This window comes from Tupaia chinensis, unplaced genomic scaffold (assembly GCF_000334495.1).
Source record: "Tupaia chinensis unplaced genomic scaffold, TupChi_1.0 Scaffold000252_1, whole genome shotgun sequence".
NCBI lineage: Eukaryota > Metazoa > Chordata > Mammalia > Scandentia > Tupaiidae > Tupaia > Tupaia belangeri.
Window position 1 is genome coordinate 3,344,205 of NW_006159732.1, and position 11,438 is coordinate 3,355,642.

Genomic DNA, 11,438 nt, shown 5'->3' on the forward strand with positions numbered 1-11,438 from the left:
AAGTCTCACCATGGTACAAGGGAAATATGCACGTAGCCTTTGCCCTAATAGACAACATGCATGTACGTTTAGTCTTAACATGGAGCACATTTAGGGATCTACTACAGAGTTGTGGTCATAGTTTCAGGCAGGAATCAGACCCTTGTTGGCCATGTACCCTAACTGTTGTGGTCCCATAGAAAGCTATCTGAGAAACCTTCTCTTGTAAGACTTGAGGTCAGGGGGCAGGCAACCTTTCTTCTCTCACCTTTGGGAGTAGGTAGATTAAAGGAGTTTTCTCCAAGAAAGTTTTTCTCTTTGAACTCTTCTATGTTTTTATGAGGGATGGAATCATCTAACTAGTTCTCAGTCATTTCCTTTGAACATTCTCACTTGGTATTTTACGGTGTACTGCAACTTGATGCGTTTCCTTCCTATTTAATCCACCACCAAAGACTTGAAGGTCCCCATGCTCAACTTATTGCATGTCATGAGACCTTTTCATGACAGGTACTATTAAGACTGATAGGTCTCTAAACAGTGAGGATGAATCAAAAGGCTTGGTTCTGTGCACTGTGGACAGGTCTGAAATTTAGGTAAGCCAAAAGTGATGCAAATGTGGAAGGGAAACGTTGCTTCACATAGCCTCTGCTCACTTGTTGTCCTTCGTCTCATCCAAAGGTGGCAGTGATTTTATATATAAACAACTTCAAAAAGAACTTTCAAATATTATGAAAGAAAATCAGGATGTTTTGAGGCACTTCCCTGGTGGCTGACAACTGTATTCTTCCTCAATTTCCATCTTACATAGATAGAATCCTGGGAATGATGAGTCATGTATTTTACCTCATAATGAACTCATAGGGTTGTTTGTAATTTTCAGGGCTGTCATAGGTTTATAGAACTGGAGAAGGAGACAATGTCCTAAAAATCTCTGATTCTTCTTAACTGGCTTTACAATCTTTGGCAAACCACTCACCTCTCAGAGCCTTCATTTCCTCTCCTCTCCGCTATCTGCCTGAATACCAATTCACAAGGCCTAGGAACCAGGGGAAAGTGCCTTGTAAATTGAAAACTACCACATTTATAGCAAATCAAAGTCTAACAAATGGCTACAAAGTTATCTGAGATTAAAGTTTTTATTTGATTTCTGATTAATTTTCAATGTTAAGTAACAGACTGAACTGAAGAAGTAAAAAGAAAAAAAAGGGGGGCATAAAAATGGAAAATATTGAAGGGAAATATCTTTTCTCTAGGAAATTTGAACCAATGACTTTTGACAAGAAAGTGAACATGGTCTATCAATTTTCTTAGGCTATATCATGAAGTTTTCCTACTCCAATCTAGATGATGGGAAATGTTATATAAATAATGATACTTCATGGGAAAAAATAAAAAGACTACGATATGGTGACAAAAGGAAGGTACAATTGACACAATTTCCCAAAAAATCTATTCTTCTACATTTATGGAATAGTTTCTGTAAATTAAACCATGTGGAAATAAGTCTTCTTTTTGCTAAATTGAAGATAAAGAAGGCAGCGATGAAACTGCTGAAAACTTGTTTCACTCCTAGACTATGAAATCAGAAAATCCCAGTTAATACTGAGCCCAATTTCTCACTGACTTGCTCTAAATATCAAATTGCTCCAAAATGTTTTCCTTCGTTTGAAGTTCCAGGCATTATTCAGTTGATAAAAACTGAGTTAGCATGATGTCATTGGAGGAGTTTCCAGTATGAGAAAGTGTATAGTTGCCTGAGGGAGGAAAAAAAAGAGAATGATTGCTACTATGTTAGAATCAAACATGTAACCAACATGAAAATAAGCCTGTGGAAGTTTTTTACAACTGACGACAATTTAAGGAAGAAGCGAGGAAAGATAGACAATATGACTGATTGAGCGGCACACCATTTCTCAACATCCTAGAGACTTGCATTGGTCAGGCATCTCTTATTTGAGAAGGGAGATCCCATGTTTTTCAGATTTTACCGGAAAATGAGATAAAGTAGGTTTGAGATAACAGCATATTACTGATGGAAGAAATCTTTGTGATCTCTTGGTTTTTCATTTTAGTAATGAGGAATAGACTTTCAAAAGGCAAAAAGATTTATGAAAAACACACAGGTTAGTTGATGGTAGTGATAGCGGGACCCATGGGTCCTGGAGAGGCACATTCTTTATACACTTTATCTGGAATTTAAATAATTTTATGGGAATCTAAAATGAGTTGCTTATTAACCTACCTTAATAATAATAGTAACATAATTTATTAATATCACTTAATGTGAAATGGAACTTGGGCACTTAAGCTTAATTTATAATGCTATGTCTCCTCCTTACTCCCATTTTCCACTTTTCCAAGAATATTGTGACTATTCACAATGTTGAAATACTGTTTTTTTCCTGTCCCAAACAGCACAGCCTTTCATAACTGCCAGAGTATATAAGACCTTAGGACCAATGCATGTCATAAGTGGAGAGGACAGTGTTCTCTCACCTTGGCAGGTGTGGGTCCTCTCTCCTTAGGGATACTTAGGAAGTAGGGAAACCAATATGCTAGAACAAATCACTGCCAATCAAAATTTGCCTTATCCAGCCTCAGGGCATGTGCATCTTGCCCCATGCCCTCTGTTCAGCAGCTAGCACAAGGGGAGTCACTCTCCAGTAAGGACACAATTAGTGTTCATTTAACCACGCTCTACCCCAGGCCTCAAGTGTCAACATCACAGACTTCTATAATGTTTAACTGAGGAATTGGGAATCATTTGTGATGAAATTACAGAATGACATCCCCTGGTCTCCATGGGCATCAAATTCTCAACATTGTTCTATCAGCTATGGGCACATTCCAGATGCACTCTGGACATGTGGCTGGTTGAGTCACTCATAACATACAATTTGTTTTTTTGTTTGTTTGTTTTTTTGTTTTGAGAGGTTTTCACTATAGGGAGCATGCACTCGCCAGACAGACAGAGAGAGACAGAGACAGAAAGCGAGAAATCACTCCCCTGGGGGGATGGCCACGCCACAATCCCTTCTCCTCCATTCTCCTCTCGGGATCTTGGGCACGCACGCACACACGCCCGGCGTGAGTTTTAAGTCACCGGGTCTGGGACGTGAACCACGGTTGACCAAGTGGGAGTCCAGCAACATAGCCATTACACTAACTGCTGGTCCCAACATACAGTTTTTAAAAGTTATCATGGGGAGCTGGCAGGTAGCATGGTGGTTAAGGGTGCTGGACTTCCACATGGTCGACCACAGTTTGAGTCCCGGACCTGGTGGCTTGCTTTCTCTCTTTCACTCTGTCTCTCTCTCACTGTCCCTCTCTGGTCAAATTAAAATAAATGAATAAATAAATTTAAATGAAATAATTTTTTAAAATTATAAAAAAGAGTTACCATGCAATTTTCTTCACAAATGTATTTACGATCTCTCCATTTTTTAATCTTTGGTTTTATCATAACTCACCTTTGTTTTTCAGCATACTGAAAGGCTTTGGGAATTTGGGTTTGGCAGATAAATCTGATGAGTTTTGCTGCATAAAAAAAAAAAAACACGAAAAAAGTCATTTGGATATTAATAGTATTCTTTTAGTAATGGTCTGCATTTCCTGATTTCTTGATGTCCTTATCAATGCTTTATTTTATCAATACTATGCATTATTCTCTTTTTTCAAGAATATAGTCATTCCTTATTCTTTCTTCTGCCTTCGTCTATTTCAAATGCCTAAGAACTTATTTCCAAATAAATTTAGTGGCTTGTTGTTGTTGTTGTTTTGTTTGTTTGTTTTGTTTTGTTTTGTTTTTAACAAAGGGAATGTGCATTTGCCAGAGAAAGAGCCAGAGAGAGAAATAGTGAGAGGGAAAATGAGAAATCACTCCCTGGGGGGATTGTCACACTGTAATCTCTTCTTCTCCAGTCTCCTACTGGGATGTGGAGCATGCACAAACATATTCCCAGCATGAGTTTTAAGCTGCCAGGTCAAGACTGGAACTGCAGTCGGCCATGTGGAAGTCCAGTGCCTTAACCACTAGGCCACCTGCTTATCTCTGTTTCTGCATATCTTTATAGCTTCTAAAAAAAAAAAAATCTGAAAAATAGTTTTAAAGGAGACATTATCCCTTTTTATGTTCACATTAGCATTTATTTGATTCATATATTTGTTGCTATACAAGGAATCCATGGAAGAAAATGAATATGCTAAAACTAATTACCTCCAATCAAAATTTGCCTTATTCTTGCTCATCTTAGCATTTATATCTCCCTCTCTTTCTCTTTTTAATTTGCTATAGGGTTCATGTGCTTCCAGAGAGAGACACACAGAGAGAGAACGAGAGAGAGGCCAGCAGGTGGCATAGTGGTTAAGGTGCTGGATTCCCACGTGGCCAACTGTGGTTTGAGTCCAGAACATGATGGTTTGCTTTCTCACTTTTCTCACTTTCCCATTCTCTCTGTCTCTGTCTTTCTCTGGTCAAATTAACAACTATTAAATGAAATTAAATTAAATTAATATTTATTTTAAAGAAAGAGGGAAAGGGAAGAGAGGGAAAATGAGGAATCACTCCCTGGGGGGATGGCCACCCCACAATCCCTTCTCTTCCATTCTCCTTTTAGGATTTGGGGCATGAAAACACATGTGTGTGGCATGTTTTTTAAGCCATTGGTCCGGGACTTGAACCTCAGAGTGAGATCCAGCCACCTTTAACTACCATGTGGCTAACTGGCCCAGAATTCAAATCTCTTTGTGAATAATACTTGAGTAATTTGTGCAAAGGCTACATAGAGTACAGTAATATAAAAGTCAAATTATCAAACTGATATGAAATAATTAAAAGGATCAGCATGGATTTACTGAAACTAAGTGTTTAGATGTATTACACATTTAGATGTATCACACATTTTTTTTAATGCCAAAGGATAATTTATTCAAGTATCTCCTCTAAGAGAGACTCTAGAGGCCATCACACTCTGTCTGTTGGTAGAGTTATAGTAATCACAAATGATATTGTGGTTTAAACAAAACATCAAAATAATAAAAAATAATACAAGAGGTTAGCAGTTAGAAAAATGAGAGAGAGAATAACAACAAACATGACTACAAGTAGTCAGAGGCCCGGAAGGGGCCACAAGCTCCCAGTACGGAGGAGGGAAACCATTTTGTGGGCCCACATGGTGTTTTGATGGCTTGAGGAGTGGCTCTTGTTGAAAATATTGCTAGCTTTCTCTTCTATTCCCTTCAGTCAGTTATCATATTTTTATTGCCCCTTTCAAGATCCCTAATTTACCACTCTCTTTGCCATCTCTCAGTGAATATCTTTGTCTCCTACTTAGGGAAAAAAACAAGATATCGAGATCTGAACTCTCAACATTCTGACCTCGATCTGTATATGTTGATCTGTCTGCATCAGTCTGATACTTCTTATGTCAAGAGAGGAGGTTAATCTCTCCAACATCAACCCAGACATTCAATCTTTCTGCCCAGGAACCTTCTTCTGTCCACTATCCTCCCTCTTTCTTTTCTTTTAAAATTTTCTTTGTTGGTCAGCCTCCCCTTGCTCATATGCTGGCAACCTCAATTGTGTCCTGTCACTCCTGGTCTGTGTCTACATCTGGCCACCACCTTCGCTCTCTTTTCACTTACAAGTGAGATTTTCTTTTTCTTTTTTTTTGGAGAGGTTTTCGCTATAGAGCGCGTGCGCTGGCCAGACGGACAGAGAGAGACGTAGAGACAGAAAGCGAGAAATCACCCCCCAGAGGGGATGGTGATGCCGCAATCCTTTCTCCTCCATTCTCCTCTCGGGATCTTGGGCACGCACACACACGCGCCCAGCGTGAGTTTTAAGCCACCAGGTCCGAGACACGAACCGCGGTCGACTACATGGGAGTCCAGTGACATAGCCATTATACTAACTGCTGGTTCCCCAAGTGAGAATCTTGACATGACTATTCACCCTGAGTGTGATCTCTTCCTCACCTCTTTTTTTTTTTTTTTGGAGAGATTTTCACTATAGAGCGCGTGCGCTGGCCAGACAGACAGAGAGAGACATAGAGACAGAAAGCGAGAAATCACCCCCTAGGGGGGATGGTCACGCCGCAATCCCTTCTCCTCCATTCTCCTCTCGGGATCTTGGGCACGCACGCACACGCGCCCGGCGTGAGTTTTAAGCCACCGGGTCCGGGACACGAACCGCGGTCGACTACGTGGGAGTCCAGCGACATAGCCATTACGCTAACTGCTGGTTCCCTCTTCCTCACCTTTTCATCATCCTCTGTAATCTGGGTTCCAACTTTTTCATTCAAACTACCTCAAAAAGTTATAAATATTTATCTTTTCTTCTATAAAATATGTATTTATTTTAAACCAAAAGAGCCACGTAACAAAGCAACCAAGTTCTGCTTTCAACACTCAACTCAAAAACAAATTGGGAAGAGGTTACAAAATCAAAAGACGCGAAGACTTCTTGACCCTTGCCTCCTTCTGAAGTGTCAACACTCCTTAAAAACAGGGAGAAACTGTCAGGCATATTTACTTTCTTTTTTGTTTTATTTTACTTTGGGGTGTTTTTCTCTCTTCTTGTTTCAAATGAGAAAAATTACGCCTTCCTATTTTGTAGGGTGGATGGCGTTTTGCTTTATTCACTAAAGGTTTTTGGTTTTGTTTTTTACATAGTCACATGTACTGTACCTCCATCTTTTTCTAAGAATAGATACTGACTATTTCACATTTTCTGGGTCAAACATTTTAATTCTTTAAAACATAAAATCAAACATTTCAGAATGTTAGAACTTCTACTTTGAGTTACTAGTCCAAAACTAAATTTTTACAATTGAAAAAACTGAAACTCAAAAAAACTAAGTGACTGTCCTAAGATCAGACAGCTAATTGGTTATGGTGTCAGAAATAGAGGGCAAGGGAACCAGCAGTTAGCATAATGGCTATGTCGCTGGACTCCCACGTAGTCAACCACAGTTCGCGTCCTGGACCCGGTGGCTTAAAACTCACGCCAGGCACAGGTGTGTGCGTGCCCAAGATCCCAAGAGGAGAATGGAGGAGAAAGGATTGTGGCATGACCATCCCCCCAGGGGGGTGATTTCTCGCTTTCTGTCTCTGTGTCTCTCTCTGTCTGTCTGGTGAGCGCACATGCCCTATAGCGAAAAAAAAAAAAAGAAATAAGAAATAACAGAGGGCAAGTCTGCAGCTTATGGGCTGCTCTTCCTTAACTCACCTTCTATTATGAAATGCATAACAAGGAAGTCTTTTCTTAATGCCAGAGGATAATTTATTCATTATTTTATTTCAAACTGTTCTATTGTTATTTATAAAATCTTCCAAACACCCATGTAGGTTTGGGTTCAGTTAAGTCAGTTGATTTTTATCAAACACAGAAATCTTCCCTTTAGTACCCTTCCCACAAGGCCCTTCTTGTCTAACTGAAAGACAAAGGCCAAAATTAACATTGAAAATAGTAAATATACATTCAAGTCCTTTTGTTTCCAACTATACTATCCTCATATGGATTGCACTTTTGTGCAAAGAATTAAATAGGAATTGTATTTTCATACACACTTGTCAGTTGGCAGATTTAAGAGCTAATCTACACCCTAAGAAGATTCAGAAGGGACATTTTACATGTTAATCAAATTTATATATCAGAAGTTAATCAAACACTCCTCCGTTGCTGTTCTAGAGAAAGAAATAAGTCTGTAATAAGTCCAGAAAAGAAACGTACTGATTCTAGATACTAGGAGGTAAGTGAGACTGGAACAAATTCAAAGGTATTCACTCATAGCAAGCACCCACAAACTTGAATGCTTAAGCATCCTCATATGTTTTCATGCCTTTACATTAATTCATTTAATCACTACCTCAACTGACAACACTTAATATTGAGTGTGGGCCATGTGGGAGATACCTGGTTAGATGCCAAGAACATAATAGTGACAGAAACTCAAGGGGTTTACATTAAAGTGGGCTTGCTGGAAGACAACATAGAGAAAAAATGCAAATCTGGAACTTCATGCATTGAAATCGTGGCAGTATAATTACCTTTGATGTTTCTTTCCAGAAACTTATTGGAGACAACTTGTTAATCAAAAATTGTCGCAGCTATAAGAGCAAAAGATAAATATTAAGAAACTATTAATACACACATGCAGTCATACATAAACAAATCAAGAACTAAACTGCAGGTTGAAATTGCTATTTAACATTATTTCCTAAAAGCACCTAATAGGTCATTGGCGGCATGGGTATCTAATACAATATTTTCTTCACTTTATTACTCATATACAAAACGAGATTTAAGCAAAGAATTTTAATTCCAGAGGATAATTTATTCATTATTTTATTTCAAACTGTTCTATTGTTATTTATAAAATCTTCTAAACACCCATGTAGGTTTGGGCTCAGTTCAGTACCATAATCCAAAATAATTCATATCTAGACATTAGTAGTTGGTAATAATTGCTAAATTGAAGTTTGTCTTTGAAGTGAGGGGTTTTCTAACTATGTGAATGGTACAAACAAGGCAATTATTTACCACAATTAAGAGCAGTAAATTGCTTCTTTGTAAATAGAGCCTTGTGCTGTGCAATACTTATGCTAATTATAAAATATTCTTATCTTATTAAGGCAAAAACACTACATAGTTTCCCTAACTGCCTTCACTTCTCTCAACAGAATCGCTCAATGTTTGGGAAACATAATAGTTTTTTTTTTTTTAACTTTGTTTTTGTTATATTTTACTAAACCTTTTTGTCCTTCATTAGCATTTTTATTTCATGTAAGAAGCTATTAAACATTTAATATATAAAGTTTTAGAAATGTAGACTATTGTAAGTATATAGACAAATTAATAAAAGAAATAAATTGTCCTACACCTGTTAGGAAAGTAATTTTGTTCACGAATTGTCATCAAACCATAATTTAAATGAAAAAAATTAAAGGTAAAATGTTTTACATTATATTTTGTGATTAATTCTACACAGCTTTATCAGCAGTGACCATTTAGTTCTTTTGTGTCCTGACTGAAGTTGTCTTTTTTCTGTTTTTAAGAGTGAAATTTAATTTTTATTTACAGGACACTGCTAGACATGAAATTCCACATAGAAATAAGAAACTTGCTCAGAGGACAAGCTGCATACAGTATGTACAGTTTGAAACTGTTTAAGTATAATTTCATTGTAAAAAGTGCTATGATAACAACTACATTTAAAAAGAGTTCTTAGTAGAGAAACAGTCAAACAAACTTATACCAAATATAGTATACAACAAACACCTTTGGGCCTTAGTCGTGCAATCTAAAAACTAAAGGCCCCAGGAGTCCCACCCTGCATTTGGAAGGTATTGCCTTCAGAAGTAGTTTCAGGCACACAATTCTGATCTTTCTCTTCCTCTACAGAGAAGTACTTTTTAATCAAGTTCAGTGAAGCATTGTACACAGACTCATTTTCATAGTTTTGCAGAGCTTCAATTTTATCCAATCCTCCACATTCTTTAATCATTACAATAAGTTTTTCAGTTTCTCCTAGCTTCTCAATAGCCTGAAAGATATTTGAAATGGCATCCAAGAAAGCCCAAATAATTTTGGCATCTTTAACAGTTAAGAGGTTCATCAACAGTTCTATTATGCCACAGTGGACAAGACATATAATCTGTTCAACTATTCCACTGCTGGAAGAGTTGGTCACAGCCCATACAACTTCCTTTTGTGTCTTTAAGTCTGCCTTGGAAAGAATATTGACAAAGAATGGGACTAACACATGATTCATAGCCTGCAGAATCTGGTCCTGCTGACCAGCTGTGATGCTGGACATTGTCCACATAGCTTCCTTTTGAATATTCATTTTGGGGTAACTTGGGAAGATGGCGAGTGCTCCAGCATCTATCACAACCTGAGTCTGTTCACCTGTCACAGTGACAATATTACCTATGGCTCTTAGTGCAGGAGTCACGATGGGCAATTTGGCAACTCCTAGACGCTTCACAAGTAGGGGCACAACTCCTGTTTTCACAACCACTTCAATCCATTCATTAGGTCCATCAATAAGGTAGGAAATACCCCAGCAGACCTACACTGCTAATCTGCTAACACTTCTGGGTCATCATGATGTAGGAGACAGACTAAAGTAGGAAGAATTTGCTCAACAGCATCTAGTGGGTTTGCAAGATTCTTATTGTGGCAAAGGTTTGAAAGTACCTAGGTAATATTATGTAGGTTACCACACGCTAAAGATGACATAACAGGAACTACAAGAAGAGCCTACAGTGGGTCAACTGACTTATACTTGAAGACTGGTCCTGAAAATGGAATCACCCCTGCAATGTTTCCTAGAGCCCATACAGCTTCTTCACTGAAAAAAGTGTGGAGAAACGCCAACAGAGAAATGAATGCTGAGATAGCACCTCCATCTACCACAGCCCTTGGTCTGTCCTGACATCCTGGAAACAATGTTGGTGAGTGCATAAGCAGATACAAACTGGATGGAATTACAATCATTTCTATCCAAGAAGGACACAAATGCTGGAATCAACCCTGCTTGGATGGGTTGATAGACAACATAAATGTTGTCTATGGGGGGCTGATTTGTTCCTAGAAAGCAGCTTCCTAGCAGCTTGAGTGGTTTGGTTCTGATTTTCCAAATTGTTGCTATTTATGACTCTGACAATGTCATCAATAGATTAATTTACAGTGCCTGAATTTCCTGTGTGTGGAAGTAGCATCATCAGGAAATGAGCTTACGTTTCTCCTTTTCAACATCTGGTCACCCTTCTTAATTTTCCTTAGCTCCACGTTAATTTCTATTCTGTACCACCTCATTTCTGTACTGTCTTTTCCCTTGTCCTTGAATCTGCTAATACTAGGCAGGTGTACATGGTTATGAAGAAAGGGCAAAAAGCTGCACAGGGGACTCAGGTTCCATGAGAGGCAATGTAGGGCTCATAGGAATCAGCTGCCCTCTGAGCCTGCCTTTTGTAAAATTATAGAACTGTATTATAAAAGTCTCCTTAGTCCAATGTCTTACTATATTAACAAATGACTCAGAGCTGAAGGGGAGGGACTTAGAGAGGCTTAGGTTAGAAAATGAAGAAAGAAATTATAACAATACACCTACCTTACTATCCAAAAGCATCCCGAAACATAAAATTAAAAAACCCTGAAAAAAAATGAAAGAAATCACATTATTGCATTTTTCTTTTCCAGAAGAGAAAGTTAATATGTAATACTATTCTAACACCCAACATTGACTTCATTTTCTTATCTGCCTTCCTGCTAGATTATAGGCTTCTCAAAAGAGTGTTGTGTTACCTTTACAGTGCCTGGCACAACTCAAAGTACTCGAAGATTTTTTTTCTTGAATATATAAATAAACGAATGACTGAGAGAATAGAATGTTACATACTTGAGCCCAGGCCTGTTTAACTCCAGATTTTAAACATCTAACCACTCTTTC

General features: G+C 38.1%; 1 protein-coding gene across 4 annotated transcripts in view; it reads right to left on the reverse strand.

The window, feature by feature from the left end:
• Nucleotides 1-1,187: 1,187 nt before the first annotated feature.
• ADGRF1 (adhesion G protein-coupled receptor F1) overlaps nt 1,188-11,438 on the reverse strand; it is a 45,215-nt gene continuing 34,964 nt past the window's right edge. For all 4 annotated transcript variants that reach the window (XM_006149090.2, XM_014588019.1, XM_027772101.1 and 1 more), the window contains 4 exons: nt 11,100-11,141; nt 8,032-8,091; nt 3,453-3,519; nt 1,188-1,736 (listed from right to left, as the gene is read on the reverse strand). In XM_006149090.2, coding sequence (XP_006149152.1) covers nt 1,663-1,736; nt 3,453-3,519; nt 8,032-8,091; nt 11,100-11,141 — 243 coding nt within the window. In that variant the 3' untranslated portion in view covers nt 1,188-1,662. The remainder of the gene's footprint in view (nt 1,737-3,452; nt 3,520-8,031; nt 8,092-11,099; nt 11,142-11,438) is intronic.